Source organism: Copadichromis virginalis, linkage group LG12 (genome assembly GCF_057382275.1).
Source record: "Copadichromis virginalis isolate Kocher_CV1m ecotype Utaka linkage group LG12, C_Virginalis_male_GT1.1, whole genome shotgun sequence".
NCBI classification, from domain to species: domain Eukaryota; kingdom Metazoa; phylum Chordata; class Actinopteri; order Cichliformes; family Cichlidae; genus Copadichromis; species Copadichromis virginalis.
The window spans coordinates 32,052,768-32,080,737 of NC_140629.1; the positions used below are offsets into that span (position 1 = coordinate 32,052,768).

Here is a 27,970-nt window from a genome sequence, read left to right on the forward strand (position 1 = left end):
GCATTCCCGGATTAACAATCATTTCTCCATTCATCCTCCTCTCTTTTACATTTTCTTTATTCATTAGCTCCTCTAATTACTCCTTCCATCTTCCCAGCACACTCTCATCACTTGTGAGTATATTTCCATCTCTTTCCTTCAATCATCTTGAACTACTGAAAATCCTTTCCAGCTTGATCTTGATACAAGTCATTGTCTCATTCCTTAGTCTCCAGCCTCATATACAATTTACTACCAGCCTTTTCTTTGGCCACCTCTCTCTTTGCTGTACACCAATCCTCCCATTACTCCTGTCTGCATTCCTCATCTTCTCCTTTCCTGTTGTGCACATTTGGGTGAGTGTTGAATATGCCACACTAGTAGCGTTCAGAAATTGCTGCAGTATTATGTAATACTTATGAAAATCTGGGGAATTTGGGAGTCTCGAGGAAACAATTACCCCAGAGCTGCACATCCTTTCCAACTCTATCTTTACCTAACATATAAATACAAGTCCTTTTCTACTTCCTTAAGTATCCAGCCTCAGTTACAACTGACAACAAGCCTTTTCCATTGCCACCTCTCTCTCTTTGCTGTACACCAATCTTCACAGTACTCCTGTTACATTACTCATCTCCTGCTTTCTTGTCGTGCAGATGTTTAGTAAGTATGGTAAATAAGTTAATGTTAAGCATAGTTGTACGTTTTAATTTTCAAGCCACTGCTTAATGAGTTTCGAATGTTACGCTGATGGTTCTCGTGTATGTTGTTACGTGTGACATTTTGAATTATGAATAACCACATACAAGTGGTAATTCGTTTCCGACAGTCCCTAAATGCAGCATTGGTATGATGGAAAAGGCTGGCTTGTTGACTCGCCTGAGCTTTGGTTTCGCTGTAGCTACGGCTGGGAAAGTAGCTAGTCGTTCACTAGTTAATGTCAATAATGTAGCCCTCGTCAAATGTTCTCGTACAAAGAGATGACGGTCTTTAAATGAATTTCGTGCTGTCGGGCAAGTCGTACGCACGCGCGACGTTGTTTGAGTTAACACTGGCTGAAGTTAGAAGATTGTGAAGATAACAACTGAAGTTCCTCCGGAGTGATATGAGTAGCGCTGGGCTGACCAGAGGTAGCCTAGCTTGTGTGGCGAGTTAGCCAGCCGAGTGCGACATGGAAAAAACAATATTTCCAAGTGGCTTTAGGCCATAAATGAATTATTATTTATTCGGACAGCTATCAAGAACCGGTCTTACAAAAACCGAAGCAGAAGTGTCTGGCAGTAGCTTTCCCATCCTGGCTGCACTGCTGGCCTAGGTAACTAGGAGAAAGCTACCTAGCTGCACGTCTGGCCCCTCAACCAAAGTAAGTGTTTACACTCGTAAATTGTTCATTGACATGGTTGTACGGTTCACTTTTAAATACTGGAGTTGCTAAATGCATTTATATACTTTATTTGCATGATATCTAAGCTAATATGGGTGCGTGTCTTGGCTGTTAGCGCCAGCTTAATTAAACTAATGAAGCTATAGCTAACGGTAGCACGCAAGATCATGGCCTTGGTGACTTTGTTCTGAAGCCAAGTTTATAAAATATCACTGGATATGCCCAGTCGCACTATCGATTTGTGACTTTGCTACCTGTCACATTTGGGTTAATGTACTACGCGTCCAGAAATTCTGTAGTATCATGTAATCCTAATAAAAGTTAGAGAAATTTAGGAGTCTTGAGGAAACAATTATTGCAGAACCTTGTCTTAAATTATAGGAGATGGTATATGTAGCCAAACCCCCTTTTGCTCAGTGTATTTGCACGTCAGAATTTATTAAAGCTAATGTCATGGGTTTCCTCTTTCTCTCTGGGAAGTATCAAACTGCATTCAAAGTATTTTTCTTTTGCTTACAAACCAGTGTAATTTTAAATTAATCATGTAAGTGGGGAAAAAATAATTTATCTAGAAAAATGCTGCGCTTTCACTTTTTCTAGTTCCTTTTAATTTGAGCTTTTGTTTTCGGTTAGCTGTTGCAGTTTCTGTAAATGAAACTTTAACAAGCATGTATTGCTTTTTTTTTTTCTTTCTTGATGTTTTCTGAAATAAATCGTTAGTAGGTAGGTCTAACTGTAGTCAGCCTTGTTTTCCAGTTGCTCTTAAGCAAATTTTTTTTAGTGTCAACAATAATGAAAATTACAGAATCAATGTCAAAACAAATAAGAATCTATAAATTCTTCCACAAGAAAAAGTTAAACAGAATTTGTGTATAAGGTAGTGTCCACAATTTAAGCAATATGAACCTGAACTTAAAAGTTACTCCTGCTGTTTTTTTTCCCTGTTGTTCAGTTTAATTGCATCCGCTTTGATTCAGTGATGTCAAAAAGTGACGACAAAGGAAAGGGAGTTATTTATACTCCAGCATAGTTCCACTTATTTTGTTATAGCACTAGTCACTTGAGCAGAGCTAATTTCTGTCATTTCTTTGCTGTTAGAAGTTTATTAACAAATTTTATTTTAAATTGAAGATGTTTAGTGTTTTCGTTGTCCAATAAAATAAGCACAGGACTGTGATAATGGCCTATTTATACATCCTATTTAACCCACAATCATAAGCTATTTATAGTAGGTTTTAATTTTGTAAGAAGTACCATAACACTCATAATTCAGCTCTCAATTTGATTAGGGCAAGAGCAGTAGGGGTTTGCGGATTAGCAGCTGTTTGAAAGACGATTTCCTTATGCTGCTTTGTTGTGGCAAAGTGCAAATTGTACTCATTTTAGAGCTTTAATATCTACAGTCTTTACTATTTAAGTGTAAGTAATTGACAAAAAAATGACTTCTACGTGTAAAGGCAGCCATTGGTTGAATTAGATATACAGCTTTTATAATCTTTCTGCCCTGACAATGGTTCCCCTGTACTTCAGCTTTATGCAACACGTTTGATAACAGTTTATGTAAAAGTTCATTCCATGTACCATAATCAGAATATTGAATTTATCACAGAGTGCTTTAAAAAAAGGAGACGAAAAAGAAGAACTCTGTATCATTCTGTATGCTGACATGTCACATTAAACTGATTCTGATTCTGTCTGATATCTTTTTTCCAAGCGAAGAGCCAAAAGAGGTCGTGTCAGTATGCTTATGCTCGTTTAATGAGAAAACAGGACAAAAATTTTCATCAGTGCTTCCAGCCACCATTGGTATTCCTCCCGATTCCTGACTTTGACCTCCTTTGTGTGACTGTCTTTTTAAGCCAAGTTTTAGTAAGATTACCATGTTTAGTGAAAAACGTTGTTTAGTGATAAAATTAATGACGTAAAATCCAAAAATAGTATCTCCTGATTCTTTTAATGATGTCCCCTACATCAGCCATAACATTTTATCATAGTTTATGCCAGTCACTGTGAAACATTATTTCAGAATATCTTTGAAAATTTTCAGGTTTTAGTCAGCGTCACAGATGTCGAATTACTGTCTTTATTAGATTATCAAGTAATATTTTAAAAACTGCTGATTCTGGTCAGTGTTCTCCTTTTGTGCTACTTGTGTGCATCATTTGTTACAGTAGACTATAAAATTTTCCTGTGCCACTGGGTTGGTATGTCTGGGAAAGCTCAGTTGTTGGTTTACGTCATATCTGACCAATTTAAAAACAACAACAACAACATTGGTTTCACTGGTAGTTCTCCTTTCTTAAATATGAAGTCCCTCAGAGGTCTGTACTGGGTTTGTTTTTTTGTTGTGCTACCTGTAGGTCACATTAGTCAAATAGCATTTAGTTTTGCTACCATGCTGATGACAGACAGCTCTTTCTCCCAGTAAAATCCACTGATCCAACTATCCTCAATAACCTTATTTTCTGTCAAATGTTAACAGACATTTTTTTTTCATTTTATTCTTTTAATGTTTAGATTTTTATGTCAATTTTAAGTTATTTATTACAATGGAATCACACTATCCTAGTCATTCTTTTACGTACACTTTTGTTTGCTTTGTCAGTTTTAATTTATGGTTAAATGGTTTTTATATGCATCTTTTTTATATATATATATATATATATATATATAAAAAATATCTTTTTTTTATGTTTCTGGGAAACATTTTGTAATGCTGGTTTTGATGGGTTCTATACTAATTAACTTTACTACTATTATTATTACTGAAGGTTGTATGCTGTTGATGGCCTCCCTGCCAGCCATGGACACTGTGACAGACACATGTCCAGTGGCGCACCAAAATGGGACTGCCCATCGGGAATCTGCAGACACAAGACCAGCTGCTGTTGTTCTAAGGCTTCATTTATATCACACCAACCAGGGAGTGGCCGATGGCAGCTTTCTAAGCTACCCACCTGGGGACTATGTAGCTGAAGAGCTGTGCATAGATGCGGCAAAGGCATGCAGTGAGTACTCACGCTGTGCAAGTCTCCATAAAGAACTCCCATTCATGTTTTTTTTTCTGTAACTTGGAGCATAGATCCCAAGATAAGGTTATCAAGAGGCCACAGTAAAACCTAATAACAGAAAAATTGGTAGTTTGTTCGCTCATCTCCATGCTGTGTTTAAACTTTGCCTTTATTGTCTTTAATGATAAGAAAAAATAAAGTTGCTTAGCTTTGTACTGTGTTCTTTTTCTTTTTAAGAGGTAAAATTCATCAACAGTATGGCTTTGCAGAGTGGGACTACACTCACCTGTGCATTGTGCATCTGATGATAAAACAAACACAAATGACATTTTAGACAATCTTATTGACCTTTTTCACTTTTTACTCTATGTATCCTGAGGCATAGTCCTCAGAGCTCCCTCTAAATAAAGCATTCATTTGTTGTTAGTTACCTAATTGAATATAATCCAAGTTTACAGAACATAATGTGCCCTCTCATTCTTTCGTCACTGTAGGTATATCACCACTTTATTGCAGCCTTTTTGGTCTTTTCCGAGAGCAGGATCACTTGTGGTTTTCACCCAACCACATCTTCCAGCTTGATGAGACTGCATCTGAAGATGTGTTTTTCAGAATACGGTAGCATATCTTATTTTGCCTCTGCAATTTCTCTTGTGTCTTTTTGAGATTTAAAATGAAAACGTCTTAATGACTCTCTGCATTTTCTTTCTAACCTGTTTTCACAGGTACTACTTCCCTGGTTGGTATAGTGGTGGGGCATCCAGGGCTTATCGATACGGAGTCACAAAAGGTTCAGAAAGCCCCGTCATTGATGACTTTGTAATGTCGTACCTCTTCTTTCAGGTAAATGCTCTCACCTAAACCCCAAATAGGTTAGAAGTTGATTGTTTATATGTAGGTTAATTTAACAAAAATATTCAAGAGCAGCATTTATTACCAGTAATGTAGACAACATGTTAAAAAATAGCAGCTTTTATCCTTGAAGTGCAGAGCTATGACTTTGGTAGATTATGAGTTAGGTCACATGTTTAAATGATTTTTTTTTTCCTCATTACTCAGGGATACATATAAAGATATGAATAAGAAACTAAGATACTGGTGTATTTTATTCTATTCTCTCTGATCTGGCAACTTCAGTGTATCTCATTATCTCCCTCACACGAAAGAGAGAGATGTGACTGTAGTGTTAGCATTTGTATACAGCAATTTACCCCTCTGCATCTATGAAACCTAACGTGAAAGCAAGTTCCTTACTTGCATTTCACAGATATTTCTCTTCTGTCACTGTCCAGAAATGTAACTGGCATTTAAGGCCTATTAATTAAGTCAGTAATACAAAGAAAAATCCTGTTATTGAAAGGTACAGTTAGGGTACCAGTAAGGATCAATAACAAAACCAGTACCTGCTACTGTATGTTTTTGCTGGAAATTCACAGGTTTATTTAAATATTTAAATATTACTCTGCATTGGGTACTTGCATTTGTTTTGCTTTGTTTAGAATGAAATTGTGTTATATACAGTTCATTTTTTTTAACATTAAACAAATGAAAAATATCTATTTAAGAAAGAAAGTGACAAGTGCAGTAAACTTTATCAGAAGAGTCCTCGAAACTGTACAGCCAGTTAAAACAATTAAAAAAAATGTAATGTATAGTGACCACAATGTAATAGAAATATTTCCAGGGTAGGTGAATGGTTATAGTTTAAGCCTACAATGTGGCTGAAGTTGAACTCTGCATGAATTTAGGATTATGTGGAATTATGGCGATGGAAGTCTGTCGTGGTGGCCCGGCAAAACCCTAAGAGGGAGAGATGAAGTACCACCCAAGAGGTCATTTAAATATGTTAGTGTGTTTGCAGCCGTTAAAGCTATTCTGTATGCTTGCGTTCATTTATAGGATATGTTAAACTCTTTGTGGTCTAGTCAGCTTACAGTCTGTGCTTCTGACAAGAAAGTTGATAATTTGTAAAAGGGCAAGACCAAAATGAGGGGGCATTGTTGAATTTGCTGTCATTTTAATAAACCCTTTTTTCAGTGTTGGGTGTAATAACAAAAAACTGTTTTATTGAAGACACAATAACAATAGCTTGTAATTGGTGCCCAATGCCATATGTTAAAAAAAAGGGTTGAACGTTATCTTGTAGTTTTGCTCTTGTTTAGTGTTCACACTGGCTTCTTATTACAGTCAAAACAAGAGCTGCAAATATGACGCCAGAGGGCCTCACGGGAAGCTCATTCATTGGTCAGTTGTGGTAAAGAGCCACCCTGCATAATCAGTGTTTGATCCAGTCACTGCAAGCAACCTATGTTGTACCTAACTTTTCTCTAAACTGTTAGGGTCAGAAGGTGACAGAGAAATATTTGTACATAGGGAAAAAAAAAAAAAAAACAAGGCAAAGAGAATGGGAGGAAGAACCTTGACATGAGGCTGTGATCAATAAAAATATAAATTTGAATTAATTTTAAATTTATTGTTGCACATTACTGAACACGGATAGCATTGCCTGCTTTGGATTAACACCATAACTGAGCTTACAAAAAATGAGGCAATTGTTTGTAAGCCTGGTAGTGATTGTATGGTCCATACCCATTTTAAATATCAGTCTTTTGTGTGCTTTAATAGGAGCATATCCTGAGATTGTTGGTTTAATTAAAAACTGTCACACTTGCTTAGAGCTGTGCGATATGACCAAAATCTCATATCCCGATATAAGACATCTAGCGTCCGATAACGATATAAATCACAAAAATGTAACATTTTCTGTAAATTCTGTGAATCTCGGGCAGCTCGACTTGCATGAATTGTTTCCAGCTGGGCGTCGTGTACCTGGAGTCGAGTGTTTTTAACATGCATGAAACGATACATTTTTAGACATAAGTTGTAACGGCCGCAGTTTTCTTTGTGAGTATTTATTACACGTGTGCTGCGGGGAAAAGCCTGTTCTAACGATTGAGGCTAAGCTTTATTTTTTTTAGCACCTGACGGCTCTTTTTTGCTTTTCATCTGTAAATAATCTGCATACTCTTTCACGTGATTCAGTTTATTTTGAAAAGTCTCAACAGGATCTTGAGCTTTATTGTGAAAGGTTTATGTAGAAAATAAACAAGCAGACACGCGATGGTTTTACCGTCGTTAAGAAAACAGGCGCTTGTCTGTCCATAGTGTGGTTATATTAAATATAAGAGAGAGAGAGAACTTTAAGAAATTAATATAGCCACTACAGTGACCAAGTGCCAAAACGATGAAACAAATATTGCCGTAAGCAGTTTATTTTGCGACACCACGAAACAAACGATAGCGTAAAATGAAATGATAGACTGTTTTTATATTGTTCTATCGAACAGCCCTACACTTGGTATACAGAAATTACTTAAGTTGAGTTACGGTAGACTTGAAAATATGGACAGACAGCAGTACACTCACCTGAACGTTAGCAGATACAACTAACAATGATTGGTATTTTTCTCTCATCGCAGTGGAGGAATGACTATCTGAATGGCTTGGTGAAGTTTTCCAACTCCCATGAGACACAAGAAGAGTGCCTTGGTTTGGCTGTACTTGACATGACAAGATCAGCCAAAGAAAAGCAGCTGTCGCCTCTTGATATATATCACTCTATAAGGTACTTAGAGTTGCTTTTATGGGTTTTATCTGTTTCACTGCTACTAATTGATTTCACTCGTGTTGTGCATCAATAATGCTGACTTGCCTTAACAAAAACAGCTGTGAAAGGAATTTGGCAAATTTGCACCAGGTGAACATAATTACTGAGGCACCTATAGACTTAACCTCCTAGGACCTGGTGTTCACATATGTGGACCACACATTTTGGGTTATTTAGACCAAAATACTCAATTTTGCTCTACAGGGGCCTGATATCCACTTACGAGGAAATTATACTGCTACTGTTCTATCGAAATTTTAAACGAATATCCTCATATGTGGCTCTTATTTTTCTTAAAAACAAAAATAAGGTAAAAAAAAAAAAACCAACAACTGGTAATTCTTTGTTTTTACATTCATCGGGCCCCAATATGCCCAAATATCAAACAGAAATTAAAAATGCATGTCATGGAAGACTTCGGGTCTTAGGAGGTTAAACATACAGGAGCTACTCAGCTATGAAAGTCCATACCATGAAAGTCCATACCATGAAGCTCCTGGCGCAGAGTTTTTGCTGAGGTTTGGAGCTCTGCATTTATGGAGTCAGCAGAGAATCTGTGACTTTTACAGCACCTCAACACTCACTGACCTCACTCTATAGCTTTATGCTGTCTGCCACATTGTGACTGAGTTGTCATGATTTCTGAATGCTTCCACTTTGCAATAATTTTACATAAGGTTGATTATGGAATGTTTAAGAACAAACTTATTGCGATGGTGACATCCTAGTAAAGTACCAAATGGGAAATCAGCGAACTCTTTAGAACCATCTATTTGATTACAAATGTTTGTAAAGGCAGACTGAATGGCTAGATGCTTGATCAAGTGAACATTTTGTGGTCATAATATTATGTGGTGTTGGCCAAAACCTTTGTCCATTTAGTGTATTTGAACTTGAAACATCAAAGAACAACTCTTTAAATTTGTGTTGCTATCTTTTATTTTATAATTTTGTACAAAATATGTGGAAGTGCAGAGCTTTTTTTTGTGAGACATTTAAAGGATTCATGATACTTGGCATATCACGCTGACATGAGAATTTACTGAATCTCTTTTAGCTACAAGTCCTTCTTGCCAAAGGACATGCGAGCTCAGATCCAGGACTGCAACTTCTTGACACGTAAACGCATCCGCTTCCGCTTCAAGCGCTTTATCCAGCAGTTTAGCCAGTGTCGGACTACAGTTCGTGACCTTAAGCTTAAGTACCTCATCAGCATGGAGTCTCTGGAGAAGTCCTTCTATACAGAGACCTTCCAGGTCAAGGAGCCAGCAGGCGTCCAGCGCATCATCCTGGTGGCAGCAGATACTGGCATACAGTGGTGTCGGGAGTTGAGTAAGGACTCGGAACAGGTTGGTACAATGAGTACTACTGTGTTAGTGTATATTTTGGAAGATAAAGAAACTGACGTTTCACTGGAACATCTTTTTTGATAGTCCTTGAGGTAACAAACAAGTGTTTAGATTCTGAGAAAACAGATTTAAACTATCAACTCCACCTAGGTATCAGTCAGTGCAGCACATGCTGCTTTCTTTGTAAAAGGGCCTTAATGCAGCATTGAATTGTTATTGTAGTAATTGTTTCTTTTAAGTTCCTATGTTACACTGTTTTGCCAGGAACTACAGACCTTGTGTGATTTCCCTGATGTCACCAACATCAGCATCAAACAGGCCAACAAAGACGGCACTGCAGAGAGTCGGGTGGTTACCATTAACAAGCAAGATGGCAAGAATCTGGTAATTTCATCTTATAAATCTATTTCTTTGTAGACTCTCACCACAGCCATCACCTAAGTGTCTACTCATGCCTTTTAATATACCGATAAATTCACATTTCTTTGTTGGTTTGTGTGACACAAATCAACGATGTGGTCTGTTACATTTTTCTTGATATTTTAGGAACTGGAATTCCCCAGCCTGCTTGAAGCCCTCTCTTTTGTGTCCCTCGTTGATGGCTACTATCGACTGACCACAGATGCACATCATTACCTTTGTAAAGAAGTGGCTCCCCCTAGGCTGGTTGAGGCCATATCTTCTCATTGCCACGGTCCAATCACGTATGTAAAATATTATATTGTAACATCGACATGTGTAAGAACTTCCCCCTTAAAAAAATCCAGCTTGAATGATGTAAAACACGATGTATTTGATGTTTTATTCATTTATATAGGTGAATAAAATTTCCCACTTGCCTTGTGGGCAGTCTTTATCCTTCAAGCTTGGGTCCTCTACTAGAGGCTTTGGAGCTCTAGTAGAGCTGGACGGCGTCAACGTGTTAGCGAGCTAACCACGCTAACGAGCTAACCGCGCTAACGACATGCAGCCCGGAGGGGCTGCACGGCCTAAAATCCTTTCATTTTCTCAAAACTCGACAGTGCGCCTTATGTATGAATTCTGGTTGTGCTTACTGACCGCGAACCGATTTTATGTGGTACACAGCGCTCAGCAATCTGTCAAAAAATGTTTTAATATGACTTTGCTAAGCTACGGAGCTGCACGGCTTGATGTCGGAGGATTACGGCTACCGGGGAGGAGCCTCGCGGAGTGTTACGTACTGTGTGTGTATAAGGACCACAAATGGCACCTGTTCAGAGACGTGGTGCAGCTGTGAAATCTGTCTCTTTGTTATTATGCTCAGCGTCTATTAGTTTACATTTTGACTGCACAATTGTGAGCTTTTTGTTATGCACAAAAACAACATTTTCTTTTTATTTATGGACCATGATTATTTAATAAATGCTGATAATTTATTTTTGAGTAATTTCTTCATGTACATCTACGCTGTATGTAAATAAAAGTGCCCGTGTGACATCTGGGACACAGTGTGACTAAGAACTCTCTTTTTGTTCTTAACTTATGGCTTTAAAAAAAAAATCGAGATATATATCTTATATCGCCATCCAGCTAAAAAATATCGAGATATGAATTTTGGGTCATATCGCCCAGCCCTAATGGCCTTGTTCCTCTGCTTGTCCAGTTGGTTAGTCATCACCAGTTTGTCTGTCTCTATCTGGAATTCCCACAGGATCTTAGTTCGGTTATTCTCAACCACCCTATTTTGACGTTGGGACTTCCAGGCCATACTCTTGATTTTCCTGTATACTATGCCAGCCACTTGGTTATGGCGTTCCGTATATGCCCTGCCTGCTAGCATCTTGCAACTTGGTGCAGCAGACTATGGATCTTGTGATCAGGTCTAATTGCTGTGCTGCCACGATTAGTGCCTTTATGTAGTCTTTCAGTCAGCTTTGTCCATCCATTAGTAGATATCAGCTTCCACTTCCATCTGGCGGTGATACATGCTGTGTAGGGTTCTCTCCTTCCATGATGTTTTCTGTTCTTGCTTGGGTTTCTGCTGCCTGAGGTATTCACTAAGCATGTGAGTAGTTGTAGCCATCTTCCAGATGAACTCATGGATGTTTGCTATTTCATGCTTGATCGTGGTTCTGACACTCACTGTTCCTCGCCCACCTTCCCTCCATGCAGGAAACCTTCATGAATAGTAACAAGCTTTCTTGTCTTGATGTCAGTGGCTTCCATCTTCTACTTTGCCCAGCTTATTATCCAAGCAGGGTATCTGATCACCAGCTGGGCGTAGGTATTGATTGCCTAGATCTTGTTCTTCCCGTTCATCCTCAAGACTTGCTTTAAACCTTTGCACATATTTGGCGATTGATGCGACTACACTTCTTCAGCCTGAATGGCATTCAAATGTTGCTGTAGATCCTAGTGGTGTTGATCAATGAATTGATGTCTTGTTTGCTCTTGACATACAGCTTGATGTCATCCATGCAGAGGAGGTGGCTGACGTTTAAACCATTTCGTAGACTATAGCCTGAGTGAGTTAATGTTAATGATCTCACTGAGGACTTTTAGGCCTATGCAGCAGTGGGGACTGTGTGTGTGTGTATTTAATAAGATTATTTATTTATGTTTAAGTCAAGGCTGTAAGACCTCAAAATTCTTTAAAGCAAGGTTTTGAAGTTCTTCAAAAGTTTTAATGATACACTTCACACCACAGGCTGCTCGAAAGAAAGTGCCTAATGATTCAATTAAAAAGTGGTTATTTTCTGAGTTGTCCTCTATGTGTGAGCAGAATAGTGGTTTACCCCTTGTGTTACTGGCCTTTATGTTTGAGTGATTCATTGGTCAGTGTTAAGTGGCCTAACAAACAAAAAAAACATTCCTCTGAAATTGTTAGATACAAAGACAACACTGTCAATGAGTGAAAAAGCAGCCAATGTTCAAAGAAATCTTTGAAACACTTTCAGAATCTTGGAGACCATTTTCAAAATCTACAAGAAAGTCTGGCTCCTTAGAAACACAATATTCAGAAATAAGGGGTGGCTGCAAGATTTTTGCACAGTACTGTATTTTGTAGATATGGGTGATCAAAGAAGTAAAACCACTTAATATCATCTTATGGGGAACTGTCCTTGTCAGTTTACTTTTTAAATCAGACTGACAGAACAGCCAGTCTCTAAAACAAAAAGGCAAACCTATATATTATTCTTTGTTTCTACAAAAACCGCTCCTCTCCTTTCAGCTCAACAAGTGTTTTCTCAGTTAATTCTTTACATGTATAATCTTTAAACATTACCACTTTCACCAGTCTACAATGTTTCAGAGTCGGTCATTAAACTCAGAGCATATGCAACACTGAGCATGTGTAAGTTTAACACTTGCACATTAGCAAAGCTGTTTCCCAGTCTAGATTTACATTATGCTGTTAATGAGAAAGACAGAGACAAGTGTGTGTGTGTGTGTGTGTGTGAGACTATAACAGATGGATGGATAATTTCATGAATATTGATATTTTTGTCATCTTTTTTTTTTTTTAATTTTCTGTCATCGCAGGTTTTTGGCTGATGCTAAATTGTCAGTTTAACAGCAAATGGTAATAATATATTTGCGTGTGTGTGAAAGAGAGTGTGAGATAATTCCTAGATGTTTAAATATGATTATTTCTGCAATTTGAGCCTGCATTATGCTTTTATTGGAAGTGTGTTTGTTTTAGGTTAGACTAAACTAAAACAAACACTTAGGTGTTTTACACTCATAAATAAATATGGGTATTTAAAATGTTTATACTATTGTGTTCCTATTTAATGTTTAGTAATGTGGCCAAAATGTAGACAGATTCCTTTGGCAGTTGGAGTTTATATATCCCACTTGTATTGAATCCCAAATATGATGTCAATAAAGGCTTTCTAACTGGTAATACTGCATTTTCCTCCATCAATTTTATTTTGTTGTTTTTCTTGTAGAATGGAGTTTGCAGTTAATTGGCTTCAGAAGTCTGGAAACAAACGGGGACTGTACATTTTGAGATGTAGCCCGAAAGATTTCAACAAATACTTTTTGACTTTCCCCGTTGAGGTAGGTGACACTCAGTTGTGGTCTTTCATTTCATTTTTTTGTTTGTTTGTTTGTGTGTATTGCCCAAATGTGACATAAGAGTCCATGAGTGGGTTTGGTCTGGCAAATTGGCTGGCTAGATTTTTAGTTTCTAGGTAAGTAACTTTCATACATTCTATATTTATCTTTTAGATTAACTTTTGTCATGTTATCACATTTGTTGTTGAAATGCACCAGTATGTGTTTATTAATACCTACTAATTCTTTCTGGTATTGTATTGTATTATTGTGATGTCTTTCATGATTAAAGGATTCTAGGTTTACATTAAATTCATCATTGAAATGGTTAATTTGGTGTCCTCTTTGCGTTTGCCAGGTGTATGATGCTATAGAACACAAGCACTGCCAGATCACCAGGTCTGCAAGTGGAGAGTTCAACCTCAGTGGAACCAAAAGAAACTTCAGCAGTCTGCAAGAACTGCTCAGCTGCTACCAGAAGGAAACAGTGCGCTCAGACAGCATCATTTTCCAATTCAGCAAGTGCTGCCCTCCTAAATCCAAAGGTAAAACTAACAGAATCTGGATTTGTCCAATTTAGGTGCATGTTAGCAGAGCACAGATGGTAGATATTGCATCAGAAGGATTTTGTGGAGTCTGTAAACTCCACAAATTGTGATGAATGGAAAATGTACTGTATCCTGAAAGGATAATGACTCTATCTCTTCGCATTCGTTTATAAGTTAACACATTAGTTCTTTCTAACCAATGGAAATTTAAATAAATTTAACAAATGTATTGGGCAGGGATGGTCAGGCTGGTGCCTGTGATCATTGATGACATTTGTTTTGTTTTGTTTTTTCAATTCAGTACACAACTAGCCTTGGTAGTGTGTGTGAAACTGTATAGTTTGTGATTAGTAGATTCTATTTTGTGACTTGGTGGAGTGTTTCTCCCACTTAAAATGCAACTTTCCGATGAACAGAATCAACGTTCTGGGATTTATTTAGCTGGCTGGTTGAGCATGAATCAAGACATTATATTGGCTTGTTACAAGTTAAGACAAAGGATTCAAAAGAAACATTCAAGTGTTATACTCATTTTAAGTATGTATACTTAAAATGTATACATAAAAAAAAAAAAGAAAAAAAAAAAAAAAGTATGTAAAGAAAACAATCTTTGGCTCGTCTGTGTTACACGTCAGTAGCGTACACTATATTGTGTATTCGGTAAAAAGTAAAAGTTGCACTGTTTGAGGTGTGCTCGTTGCAGCACAGGTACAACATTAACTATCAAAGGTGACTGTTTTTCATTTCCAGTTTATGTTGCACTGCTTGTGTTTTTAGTACTGTTCGGAGTTTAAATGGCAAGTGTTTGCAGAGATATCACAGTCCACACAAACTAGAGGTGATCATGGGAATCTGCTGGCACCAAAGCAAGCACAATGAGGTTTTTGATGCAGCACCCACTTTCTGACTGACTTCACCGCTTGTAAACTGGTTGGGGAGGACACTTTTTTTTTTCCCTAGTGACTACAAGTTTCCACGAGGTTGCTGGTGTCTAGGCTGTAAATCTTGATTTCATAGTCTTAGCTTTTGCTTCTGTATTTGTCATTAGTTGTGTGCAAAAACCCTAAACTTTATATTTAATGTAGAACAGTTGAAAACAACTTCCCCATGTAAACTATTCTGTTGTATGTTTTTGTGGAGTACCAAATGAAATGTCCATGTCACATTTGCCATGCATTTTGAAAAGCTGTAAATGAGGTTTTGTGTGTTCTTTATTCTGTAAAGGTCACAAAAGTACTAAATTTGATTTTCTAGCAATCTTATACTACAGAAGAAAAATGCACGAAACACAAACTACCAGGCAGGATGACTCAAAGGTGCCTCGGTCTTTGTCTGCTTTCATAATTCTACCACAAGTCTTTTTCCCAGAAACTGATGAAGAAACACAGCATGGAACTTCTCGAGTCTTTGTCATCAGTTCCCGTGCTTCTCTCTCAGTTGGATTGTTACATTTTATTGCAGGATACTTAGTAAATAGTTTCTTAATAATAATACATTTTATTTGAGGGTGCCTTTCTAAAACCCAAGGTCACCTTACAAAGAGAAAAAGACGTCAATAAAACAGTAGATTAAAATAGATTCTAATGAATTAAAATGCAAAAAAAAAGCAAAATACAACCACAAACAAAATTTAAAAAAAACAACAACAAAAAAACCAAACACGATTTGACAGCAAGTAAAATCTGTATTAAAGCGAGTAAACCAGTTTAAACAAGTAGGTTTTGAGTTGTGACTTGAATAAGGGAAGGGAATCTATATTTCTTAAGGCTGAAGGAGGTGAGTTCCACAGCCGAGGAGCAGAGCGACTGAAAGCTCTGTGCCCCATAGTGATAAGCCGAGCAGAAGGAACAACAAATTGAGTGGCAGATGAAGATCTGAGAGAGCGGGAAACTGTGGTAATATGAAGCAGATCATAGAGAGAAGGAGGGGCAAGGTTATGAATACACCTAAAACGTAAGTGAAAGTATGCAGACCGGGTTATGTAATTAATGTGAGACTGAAATGAGAGAGTACTGTCAAGTATAACACCCAAACTCTTTACCTGCGTGGAAGGACGGGGGAATTTTCAATATTAATGGAGAAACTGTGAGATTTGGTTAAGGTAGAGGCTGTGCCAACGAGTAAAACTTGAAAGTATGTTTTCTTTTCTTTCCAATAACAGAAAAGTCGTGCCTCCTCGTGTGCAGGAGCAACAAAGGTTCAGAAGTGCCACTGTCCCCATCACTACATCGACACAACATCAGTCAAATGGTGTTTCACAAGATCAGGAAAGAAGATCTGGAATTTGTAAGCTTAGTTTACATGTTCAGAGCGTTTAATATGTCTGTATGCCCTCATTTATCCAGTCATTCTTTACATGAATGTTTCTAATGTTCAGCATTATTATGTTATAGTATTGAATTGCTATACCTTTATAGGATACCCTCCATATTTTCACCAATAAGTTAAATGTGCTGGTGTTATGAGTTTTTATACAATGATGATCTTTCTCTTAGATGGAGAGTCTCGGTCAAGGGACTTTTACGAAGATCTTTAAAGGGGTTCGAAAGGAGCTGAGAGACTATGGAGAGCACCAAACGGAAGTAGTCATGAAAGTGCTGGACCAGGCCCACAGGAACTTCTCTGAGGTCTGTGGCTTTTGTGCATGTTTTGCTTACAGAGGCGTTGATTTTTGTAAATTTGTGTGATTGCCCAGATTTTCTATTATATTTACGTCGGGGGGCATAACAAAGGCTTTGACTAGTACTGGTAGTTAGTTGTATTCATTTTGTGGTGTGCTTTAGATCATCAGCCTAAACACTGGAACTTTACACCACCGCTCTTGAGTCCCTTTACTGGCATATTTTAAGGAACTCTTTAACGGTGGAAATTTCAAGCAGGAGCCATGTGACTTCTTTTCATAAGCTTTTCCTGCTTTATAAAAGCATCATTTGGCTCTATTTTTTTGACTGTTTGCTGGAGAGGGTATCTATTTTTAATTTTTTTATTTTGTTGCCTTGAGTCACTTTTTTTTTTTTTTTTCTGGTTTTGGGGTTGGTTTTTTTTTTTTTAGAAAGGGGCAGAAGTGCATCATTGTAAAGGAAAGACAAAAAAAACAAGATAAAACAAGATCACCATTGCATAACAGGATCCGCAAAAATGAATTTTATCTCAATCATCCTGGTTTCATAATCATTGGAAGCCCTAAATTTAATTTGATTATTCATTGCACAGCCTTAGAGTAGGAGGTATTCTTGGAGTAATATTGGAGCTTATCTTAGGTTTTGTTAGACAAATATAGCTAAAACACTGACGTAATATAGTTTTGTTTGGGGGTATTTTTTCCATCAGCAAACAAATACCGTATTTTCACGACCATAAGACGCACTGTGCTAAAAGGCGCAGTCTCAGTTATGTGTGCCATTACTGTATTTAACACACACATAAGGCGCACTGGATCATAGGGCGCATACAAGTACCGTATGCGTATTTAAAAATAAAGCGGGAGCAAACCTGAGTTCGGTACCTTACTCACATTTTTATTACCAGTAATCGTCATCATCAACAACACACAAGCATACAAGTGTGCATATTTAAAAATAAAGCAGGAGCAAAACAAAGTTTGGTACTCACATTTTTATCATCAATCAAACCCATCGAAGTCCTCATCCTCTGTGTCTGAATTGAACAGCTGCGCTAAATCTTCATCAAACATGCCAGGTTCACTTTCTTCACTGTCAGAGTCACTTTCCGTGCCGTGCGGCTCCTCGGAAATGATGCCGGCTTTTGCGAAAGCTCGAACAACAGTGCCAGCAGACATGTTAGCCCAAGCATCTACAATCCATTGGCAAATTGTGGCGTAACTCGCCCGGCGCTGGTTTCCACTCTTGGTTAAACTGTGGTCTCCATCGGTCATCCATCGCTGGATGTGTTTGTCGCCGATGTGTTTGCTGCAGTAGGAGCGGAAGATGGCCAGCTTTTCCTTATAATCCGCTGGAAGTTGCTGCGCTACCGTAGTCCTGGTCCGGAGGGAAAAATGGCACCGTTTCATAAAAAGTGAAAGTGAAACTGCTTTTAGCCGAATGGTGACCGTCGAAACGCTTCTCCCGCTCGTTCTTTGCTCGATGATCGCCTTATGTCCGCGGAAACTCAGCTGCGTCTTCTTGACCTGCCGGAGCTTGTTTTCCAGCTTCCTCCACTTGCGAACCATCGATTCATTAATCTTAAATTCTCTCGCCGCTGCTCGATTTCCATGTTCCTCCGCGTAGCTGATGGCCTTCAGTTTAAACTGTGCTTCGTAAGCGTGTCTCTTTGCCATTTTCAGGGTTGTTAAAACAACGATGTCCTGCATAACGCACATACCTGTTCTTTTATACAGGTATGTGCAATAAAGTCAACGCACACACTTCACCCTTTAGCGTTCTCATGGTGTTCTCTACTACGTCCTCCTTACAACACACAGGGCGCACTGCGCTATAGGGCGCGCCGCACTTTTTGAAGAAAATCTAAGACTTTTAAGTGCGCCTTATGGTTGTGAAAATACGGTATATATTTTCTTTTTTTTTTTCTTGTCCTGCAGTCGTTCTTTGAAGCCGCCAGCATGATGAGCCAGTTGTCTCACGTACACCTTATTCTAAACTACGGCGTTTGTGTCTGTGGAGAAGAGAGTAAGTTGTCTCAGTACCTATTTATTTGGCAAACAATTTGAGCCATGTCATTAAGCCTAATGTGCCAACTATGTACCATGCTTTACCACAATCTTGACCGGCTGAACTTGGCTGTTCATACATCCTTGAGAAAGGTAGTCCCAGAAATCCATATGCAACGGGGTCAGTCGCCAAAATTCCCACATCTTACACATGATCTTGTCGTTCGACTTTAACGTTAATACTAATTAGTACTTACAACCAAGTACTGATTAGTAGTACTAGTAATACTAATACAGAACTTTTTAATGCCAAAACCCGTTTTTGCTGAGCTAAGAAATCAGTAAATATTTCAATGTAAACTAAGGTTTTGTTGGTTGTGTAAATCTTCAAGAGTCAACATGTTTATTTAACAGCCAGAAGTCCACTGTGAAGGTTTTAAGTGAAAGTGTTTGTGGGGAGTACATTTGGACCTGGTTGGACTTTGGGCTAAAGGAAAGCTACCCTCATAGCTTTCATAAGCTATGACATCATTAAACACTTGACCAGTGGCTTTATGGTGTCAATCGCCAGCTGTTTCTGAGTACAGCATGATGGTCATTTTCTAAATGATGGTCGTTTAGAAAATGTTAACAAGCCGCTGCCGTATGACTGCAATGTAAGATAAGATAAGAGATAGAACTTTATTAATCCCTCGGGTGGGTTCCTCTGGGAAATTCGATTTCCAAAAAAGCACAGCACCGACAGAAGTTACAGAGTTATACACACACACATATATATAAATACAGAGACAATATAAATAAAATATACGAAGGGGATAAATAGAATAAATAGGAATAAAAATAAAAATACAAGTGAATTGCACATTTCAAGTATTGAGTCTATTGCACCGTTGACTATTTACAAAAGTATTGCACAAAAGGTATTGCACAGTGAGGTGAAGAGGCACTACAGCTTAGTTGTTCCCTCCTTTGTCCTCCTGTTTCCCCTCCCTCTCCCCTCCAGAGAGGAGTTAAACAGTCTGATGGCGTGTGGGACAAAGGAGTTTTTAAGTCTGTTAGTTCTTGTCTTTGGGAGTTTTTAAACCAGATCTGTTTACTTGTTATGTTAAGATGACGACTGGAAAAAAGATTGAGGCTTTAAGACGAGGACACACTGACTGATAAGTGACAGCCACTCTTTATATATACTCAGTGGGTATATATTAAAAACATGTATCTAAACTGATTGTAATGTAAAACCGAGCTGTAGCCCATCTGAGATTCTGTTAGAAACATTCAGTTCCTGAATTTGTTTTTTGTAATAAATCTATAAATCGCTGTACTGTACAAACCATAATTCCCACATCTTTAAGTCATTGTATTTATTTTTTTTAAAAACTTCTTTCCAGACATCATGGTTCAGGAGTATGTGAAATTCGGCTCACTGGACACCTACTTGAAGAAAAACAAGAACTCTATTAACCTTCTGTGGAAGCTTGAAGTGGCGAAGCAGCTGGCCTGGGCCATGAACTTCCTGGTATGAAAATATGTGCCGCTTCATTTTAGGTCATGTCATTGCTAAAATATTGATAAATATAGATTTCTTTGTTGCTTACAGCTGTTTAGTACTGAAAACATTTTTTTTAAAAAGAAGTGAAACTTTAAAACTAAAGTACATTATAAAAATAAATGTAAGAACATAGGAAGTGTTTTGTTAATAAGAAAGTGTGATAGCTTCTCTTTTCTGTTCCTGTAGGAAGAAAAACATCTTGTTCATGGGAATGTGTGTGCAAAAAATGTTCTCCTGATCAGAGAAGAGGATCGGAGGGCTGGGAACCCACCTTTCATCAAACTAAGTGATCCTGGTATCAGCATCACTGTCCTGCCCAAAGAAAGTGAGTTTGTCCGTTGTGTCGAAAATCAGCAGGGGGCAGTAGATAGCTAGTTAATATATTAATGTAACTGCAGTGAGCTTTATTACTTTTTTGTTACAAAAACAGAGCTAAAATGAGTTATTTGCTGTCTTGTTCTGCAAGCATTTGGTAAGTGAAGAGCTAAAAGTGGAAGGTCAAATGTTTTTGTCTGTAATCAGTTCTCATTGAGAGGATCCCTTGGGTGCCCCCTGAATGTATTGAGGACCCTGCCAAACTGAGTCTGGCTGCTGACAAGTGGAGTTTTGGCACTACACTGTGGGAAATCTGCAGTGGTGGTGATAAACCTTTAGCAACACTAGACAACTCCAAGGTAAAGCTGAGTGGCAACATGTAAAACATATATTCATATATATATATTGTTTCCATATAAATGCATGCTAATTGAAGAGTTGCTTTAAGTCACTCCATCTGCATCTGCACACCGGCATTAATCCCCAATTTTCTGTCCTAGAAAACCCTGTTTTACATGGATCACCACCAGCTTCCTGCACCAAAGTGGACTGAACTGGCTAATCTGATTTCTAGCTGCATGGACTATGAGCCCACATTCAGGCCTACGTTTCGTGCCGTTATCCGTGACCTCCACAGCCTCTTCACACCAGGTTGGTAGACGCCTCAAAAACTAAACTGAAGTTGTAAAAACATAACCAGAAACATGAATGTAGTATCTTCTGGGTCACAACATTAAAAAAAAATAATGTGGAAGTGCCTTAAATCTGGATTCTAGCTGAAGGCCACCAGATGGATATAGCTGTGGATGCAAAAAATAAAACAAACTTCCGGTTTCATAGAAGTGGGTCATATTGAATGCAAAATTAAGTCTCTTTTTAAATCTTGGTCATCCGTAGTATTTACCCTGGGGTCGGTCTGCCTGCAGTTTCACTGTCAGACTCACCCCTCCACTTCACAGCTGGTTTTTACATGATCCTGATGACAAAAAAAGAGATTTCACAAGTGTCTATTATCCCTCAACTATGATTCATGCCTGGGGAGGCCAGACAAGTCCAATGTCTTTTCCATCCAGACACAAGAGTTTTCTCCTTTCTTTCTTTCTTCCCAGACTATGAGTTGATCGTGGACAGTGACATCCTGCCAAATAGGACAGTGGGCTCTGCGTGGGCATCTGGTGGGTTTGACAATCAGGATCCAGCTCAGTTTGAAGAGAGACACCTCATATTCTTACAGCAGCTGGGCAAGGTATGATAAATGTGGAGGTTGAGGTATTTTTGAACAAAATGTGCATTCAAAAAGGATACAGTACAATTAAAAATCAAACTATGAATAAACAACGACGGCTCAATTATTTGTTCTTCTGTTCAAGGGAAACTTTGGCAGTGTGGAGATGTGTCGATATGACCCACTGCAGGACAACACCGGAGAGGTCGTGGCCGTGAAGAAACTTCAGCACAGCACCGCAGAGCACATGCGAGACTTCGAGCGGGAGATCGAGATCCTAAAATCTCTTCAGCATGAGAACATCGTCAAGTACAAGGGTGTTTGCTACAGTGCAGGTACTTTTGATCAACGTCTCTGTAGCTTGGTTTTTCTCTTACAGAAACAAAGTAAGCAGGCTGTTTTACATTTTCATTAACTAAATGCATGGTACAAACATTTTCTACTTTTTTATCTTATGTGGGAATGGAAAAAATAATTCTACATACATATTTCTTAGTATCCTCCCCCCAGTGTGGCTTCATTATGTCCTCCTACAATTCGGTTACAGATGAGCATTTTGTATTTTGGAAATTTTCCTTCCTTCAGGTCGACGAAACCTCCGTCTCATCATGGAATATCTTCCCTTTGGAAGTCTGCGAGATTACCTCATAAAAAACCGAGAGCGAATCGAGCATCAGAAGCTTGTCCATTACACTTCTCAGATCTGCAAGGTACTGCAGACATGGCCAGTTTGTCCCTTGTTTGTTTGTTTTTCTGACCAGTTAAACTAGTGATAAAATATAATTGTTTGTTTTTGTTACATCTTTACATAGGGTATGGAGTACCTATCAAGTAAGCGGTATATCCATAGAGACTTGGCAACACGAAATATCCTAGTGGAGAGCGAACTCAGAGTAAAAATCGGGGATTTCGGCCTCACCAAAGTCCTGCCTCAGGACAAAGACTACTACATGGTGAAGGATCCTGGAGAGAGCCCCATATTCTGGTCAGAATATGTTTGTTTTTTAGAATTTAACTGTGATCCTCTTCTCTATTTTTAGTTTAGTATAGCCTTATAAATTAACTTCAGAGAAATCTGGTGACCTGGTGTGCTGCTTCACAGGTATGCCCCCGAGTCTTTGACTGAAAGCAAGTTCTCTGTGGCGTCGGATGTCTGGAGCTTTGGAGTTGTACTTTATGAGCTCTTCACCCACAGTGACAAGAACTGCAGTCCTCCTGCAGTAAGTAATACATCATACATACAGTGCATTTCAAGTTTTTATGTGTGTATAGAAAGAAAAAAGAAAGTAACTTTAGAGTTTTAAGACCACATCTCTGTGTGCATTACCAAAATCCACTCATTGCACCCTGACATCTAACAAACAGATCAACATTCCATTTTTAGCAGGCAGTATTGCCTTTTGTCTTTTGGGCATTGCACCATAGTGGTTTTTTTATTCTAGTTAATAGTGGAGTAGTGTTGTGACCTGACTCACACCTGGACAATCCTTGAGTCACACCCTTCAGGTTAACTTCATAGCTTGTAGGAACATCGGTTAAAAAAGGTTCTCATGTTGAAAAAGGAGTGTGTGGAAATCGCCTCAAAATCTTTGTGAATTCAGATTTTCTTTCAGACCTAACAGAAATGAGCTAGTCTGCTGTTTTGAAGTAACAGGTACAACACAATACATAAGATGGTGTTCAGAACGCACACATATCAGATATGTATTTTGTTTTTTTAATTTTACACCTGACCAAACTAAACATTAGTTTTCAAGGAGTTTTCATATGCCTGGAAAAATGGAGCAATCATATTTAATCCCCTTCATAAATGCATAGGGCAGAGTTTCAGGTTTATATCTGTGTTTAAATAAAGTTTTCGTTTAAAAGTAATTTATAATCATTCATGGAGGTTTGTTTTCTTTTATGCCAATATATATTCCAAGTGAAGCCCTAGTAAGCTATATAAGAGTTACTACTAGTAGGTGTCCAAGGGGGAAAGAGTATGCTGATAGTGGCCCCGTCAACAATCTGAAACAGATTGGAAGACATTTTGTTTAAAAAATGCAAAAATTAACCCCATCAAGAGGTCTTTTTCTCTCCACCTATACAGCAAAAAAACCCCAAACAAAATAAAACAAACTGGAACACATGCTGTTAGTTTTAATCCATCAGTTATTGAGTTAACTAGTTAGCTTGTTTATGATAGTGAGTAGTGAGTGAGTATATTACTGTCTAAACTTGGTTATTTTGATATCCAGCTTGAGTGAAATAAAATGAACTCAGTTAATTCCTTTAATCTATTAAGACAGAGCATTTTTACAATAGCATTTAGTCATCGCCAAAGGCTCATTGTGAGCCAGGAAATCCCTTCAAACACAAAAATGCTAAATAAATTTGAAGGAACCCCCTCCAACTGAACAACTGAACAAATACGTCTTCACAGACCTGTCAGCATGTGTCTTTTGGAGAATGCATGCCTTTAACATCATGCAGTGATTCATACTCTGTAAAAAAAACAAAAAATCATAACATTTGAACCCTGACAACAACTGAAAGGTTATCTGACTGCTCCAGGAAAAAAAGAGGCTCTTTTTCAAATCAAATCAATTTATTTATATAGCACCTTTCACAGGATAAAAACCACAAAGTGCTTCACAGTAATATAAAAACAGAAATACATAAAATACATCAATAATCAAACATACAGCACAAATCTAATTAAAAGCCAATCTAAATAAATGAGTCTTAAGCTGCTTTTTAAAAGAATAAATGCAATCAAGGCAACGTAATAATGGAGGGAGAGCATTCCACAACCTGGAGGCCACTGCTCTAAAAGATCTATCACCTCTGGTCTTAAAACGAGTTCGTGGGACTACCAACAGCCTTTGATTAGATGATCTCAGGCTGCGAGAGGGAGCGTGGGGTTCTAAAAGATCAGAAATGTAGGCAGGGGCATCACAATTCAAAGCTTTAAAAGTCAGCACCAAGATTTTAAAATGAATTCTAAAATGTACTGGGAGCCAGTGTAATGAACTGGCTCCCAGTTTTTCGTGTCTTAGTTAAAAGCTTTGCAGCAGCATTCTTTTTGTTTCTCCCTCCCTCACCTGAAGCATCGCTGAGTCGAGGTGTGCACATAAATGCACTTTCCAGGTAGAGCGTCTGTTTCCAGAGAGCCCGAGATAGGATTCTTTTTTTCTTGGGGGGGGGGACATTATTTTATTAAAATTAATCATTAAAATTATTAGACGTTTAAGTGTATTTTTTATATTTTAGTTATACTTTGTTGATTCACTAAGTGACTTTATATTTTGTAAAGGAGAGGCTGGTTCCAGTCATGCCTAGTCTTAGATTAGATTTCAGTTTGCTTTATCTGTAAGGATATTCTTGCGCTTTCTCAAGAGCTTAAGTTTTATTTAGCTTAAGTCATATGGTGAAAGCCAAGCTATTTGAAACATTTTTTCCTCTCCTCCTGCTCAGGTTTTCATGGCCATGATGGGGAATGACAAGCAAGGACAGCTGATTGTCTATCACCTCATTGAGCTCCTCAAATCAGGCAGCAGGCTGCCTCAACCCCTGGGATGTCCTACAGAGGTATCATCGTGCTCTGCTGTTTGTTCTTTTGTTTTGGGGTTGTTTGTTTTTCTTGTCAAGTTATCAGCCCTAACAAATTTCGACCAGAACATAGACAAACTGATTGGACGGCTTTATTCCCAAGTAGTTGCTTAGTTACACATCAAGCAATTGTATCTTTAAATTGAAGTCATGCTTTTCTCTGCCACTCTATTAGGTACTCCCTGCCTAGTACTGGGTTGTATGCCCTTTTGCCTTCGTGGTTGGCCTAATTCTTACAGTAAACTCACAGTCATGTTAGGGGAATGAGTTTGACATCATTAGAACTCTGTAACGTGGTCTTATCATGCTCTGAGCTACTATTACAAAATGGGTACTAGAGCAGGGCGATATGACCAAAAATATTTATCACGATATACATTTGAAAATTTGTGATAAGGATATAACTGACGATATAATTGACACTAGACAAAATACTTTACAACTCCACAACTTTGATGGGGTTTTTTGCACTAATAATGTATTTTCACTTAAACAAGTAGCTGTTTTTTATGTGCATTAAAGTTATATAAAAATGTAACAGTGCAAATTCCTTGCTGACAATCTAACCAAAAGGCATTTCCAGTAGAAACTGGCCGGCATATCCTCAGCATAACCATGTATAATATCCACAAAACTTAAAAAGAGGTTATACACACACACAATACGGTAATATTATGTTGAAGCACAGTACGTATCACTCCCCGAGGCTCCTGCCGTAATGCTCCGACAATCCATCAAGCGGTGCGGCTTCGTAGCTTAGCAAAGTCGTACTAAAACATTTGACAGATTTTCGAGCGCCGTCTAACACATAAAATCGTTTCGAGGTCAGTAAACACAACCAGAATTCATACATAAGGCACACAGGATTATAAGGGGCACTGTCGTATTTTCCAAACAACACGGTAATAACGACGACCGGCTAGCATGCGCTACCAAAAATAGTGCTTTGTTGTGTATCTGACGGACGAAAGCTAAACCAGTTCCACACCACTGAAGTTGCAGCACTTTTACAAACCACTTCTGGTTCATCCGTTTCATTCAACAATCCACTTTCGCTCTTCTCATTCTGCGTCACCGCCATGTGCGTATGTAAACATAGGCACTGCGCATGCGCGTTTTACCCATATTCTATCACGATATTTCATTTTCCTATCGTTGCCCAAAATTACACCGGTATTACCGTGAACGGTATGATATAGCCCAGCCCTAATGGGTACACTGTGGTTGTGGCTGTGAATGTTATAACTTGAGTACAAAGCAGCATAGGAGTTTGAAATTGATCCCATAGATGTGCCTACTAGGAGGCTGAGGGAAGCACTGATGACTACCAGTGGTTTCTGCAGGTGTGTGACAATCCCAGCCTGTCTGGCATCAACAGCTGTGCCACATTCACAGTCACTTAAATCATCTTTTTCCCCATTCTAAGTTCAGTTTGAGCTTCAACAAGTTGCCCATTGAGAATAGTTTAGACATTCAAGAGTTTTGTTGTTAGTCATCAGGAAAATCAACAGAAATCCTTCTGAGGATTGTTATGACTCCGTTTCCATATCAGGAATCAAATCACTACCAGTAGTTTTTTTTTGTTTGTTTGTTTGTTTATTTGTTCGTGTCCTACTCTTTTTCAGATACATGAAATCATGGAGGAGTGCTGGGACAAAGACCCTGGTTTGCGCCCTTCTTTCAAGGAGCTGGCCCTGCGCATCGACCTGTTCAGGGACAGTAAAGCGTTTTAAATTCACCCAAAGTGCCCTGCTCCTCTTCACCCGAGATGCTCTTAATGTTATTGCCCTACTTGTGGCAAAGGGACAAAGCCCAAAGTGAGGTCCTTCTCCTGATGGATCCCAGCATGTGGCAGAGCAGCTTGCAAATGGAAAAGTTGAGGTTTGGAACGAGAGCCTGCTTATAAACTAGTGCCTTTTAAGCAAGGTGCCCCATGTTGGCCCACAGCACAGTGGAAATGGAGGAGGAGCTTGGACGGTTTGAAAGTGGAAGGTGATGTTCCTGAATTCTGAATCTGTTTGGTCAAATTTGTAACAGAAAAGTTTTGAGGTGTTAGACTGTGAGTAGACTGTTGCCAGGCCTAAAGCTACAGATGCTTGTGGCGAACAAGTTTTGTGTGCAAGCGTCTGTTTGTGTGAGAGTGAGTGCCTGTTGTGTCTATACAAACAGCTAGCAGGGCTAGCTCTTGCCATTTCTTGTCCTTGTCCAACCAGAGAAATAGACAAAAGCTGTTTTTCTATCTATGTTTGTATATACCTACAGTATATTTGTGTATATATGTCCAGTAAAATTTTATAATTTTGTAAAATTAAACTAAATATTATATTTGAACTGCCATGTTATTGTAAATGAAGTATGTGCAAAAATTACTTTAAGAATTGTTTTGTTTGCAATGTAAGAGGTTGTGTGAAAATTAAACGGTATAATTCAACTGTGTATATGTTACGCAGATTTTTTTTGTGTTCAGTTCCTTTTAACGCCATTTTTCAGCATAAAGTATCGTGCTGTTAATAGGGCCAGTTATTGGATAGTGACAAATGAGAACCTTCCAAGCAACAGCAAAAAATAAATGACTGAAGATTCACAAACATTTACACCAGTGTCTTTGTCAATAACCCAGGTAAGGAAGTCACATAAAGCTGATTCTGGAAAGAAGTCGCTTGGAAATGTTGCTCTCACTGAAAATGCTGCCTTGAGAT

At 38.4% G+C, this 27,970-nt stretch overlaps 1 protein-coding gene across 1 annotated transcript; it reads left to right on the plus strand.

Annotated features, from left to right (window-relative positions):
• The first annotated feature begins 839 nt into the window (after nt 1-839).
• On the plus strand, nt 840-27,707 carry jak2b (Janus kinase 2b). Its single transcript, XM_085476069.1, has 24 exons — nt 840-1,342; nt 4,135-4,371; nt 4,869-4,992; nt 5,100-5,217; nt 7,854-7,999; nt 9,099-9,390; nt 9,655-9,774; nt 9,937-10,094; nt 13,305-13,416; nt 13,772-13,958; nt 16,123-16,247; nt 16,457-16,588; nt 18,520-18,607; nt 19,977-20,104; nt 20,324-20,462; nt 20,660-20,811; nt 20,953-21,103; nt 21,562-21,698; nt 21,823-22,012; nt 22,263-22,387; nt 22,490-22,662; nt 22,780-22,897; nt 25,137-25,250; nt 26,897-27,707. Exons 2-24 carry the CDS (start codon nt 4,140-4,142, stop codon nt 27,002-27,004), a joined length of 3,369 nt encoding a protein of 1,122 aa, XP_085332195.1. The 5' UTR covers nt 840-1,342; nt 4,135-4,139; the 3' UTR covers nt 27,005-27,707.
• Nucleotides 27,708-27,970: the final 263 nt, after the last annotated feature.

Excerpts from the sequence above, each read along its gene's own strand:
- jak2b (XM_085476069.1), top strand. The coding sequence starts at position 4,140 with ATGCTGTTGATGGCCTCCCTGCCAGCCATGGACACTGTGACAGACACA. Across the intron at positions 8,000-9,098 it reads GATATATATCACTCTATAAG|CTACAAGTCCTTCTTGCCAA; the intron begins GTACTTAGAGTT and ends AATCTCTTTTAG. Across the intron at positions 25,251-26,896 it reads CCCTGGGATGTCCTACAGAG|ATACATGAAATCATGGAGGA; the intron begins GTATCATCGTGC and ends ACTCTTTTTCAG.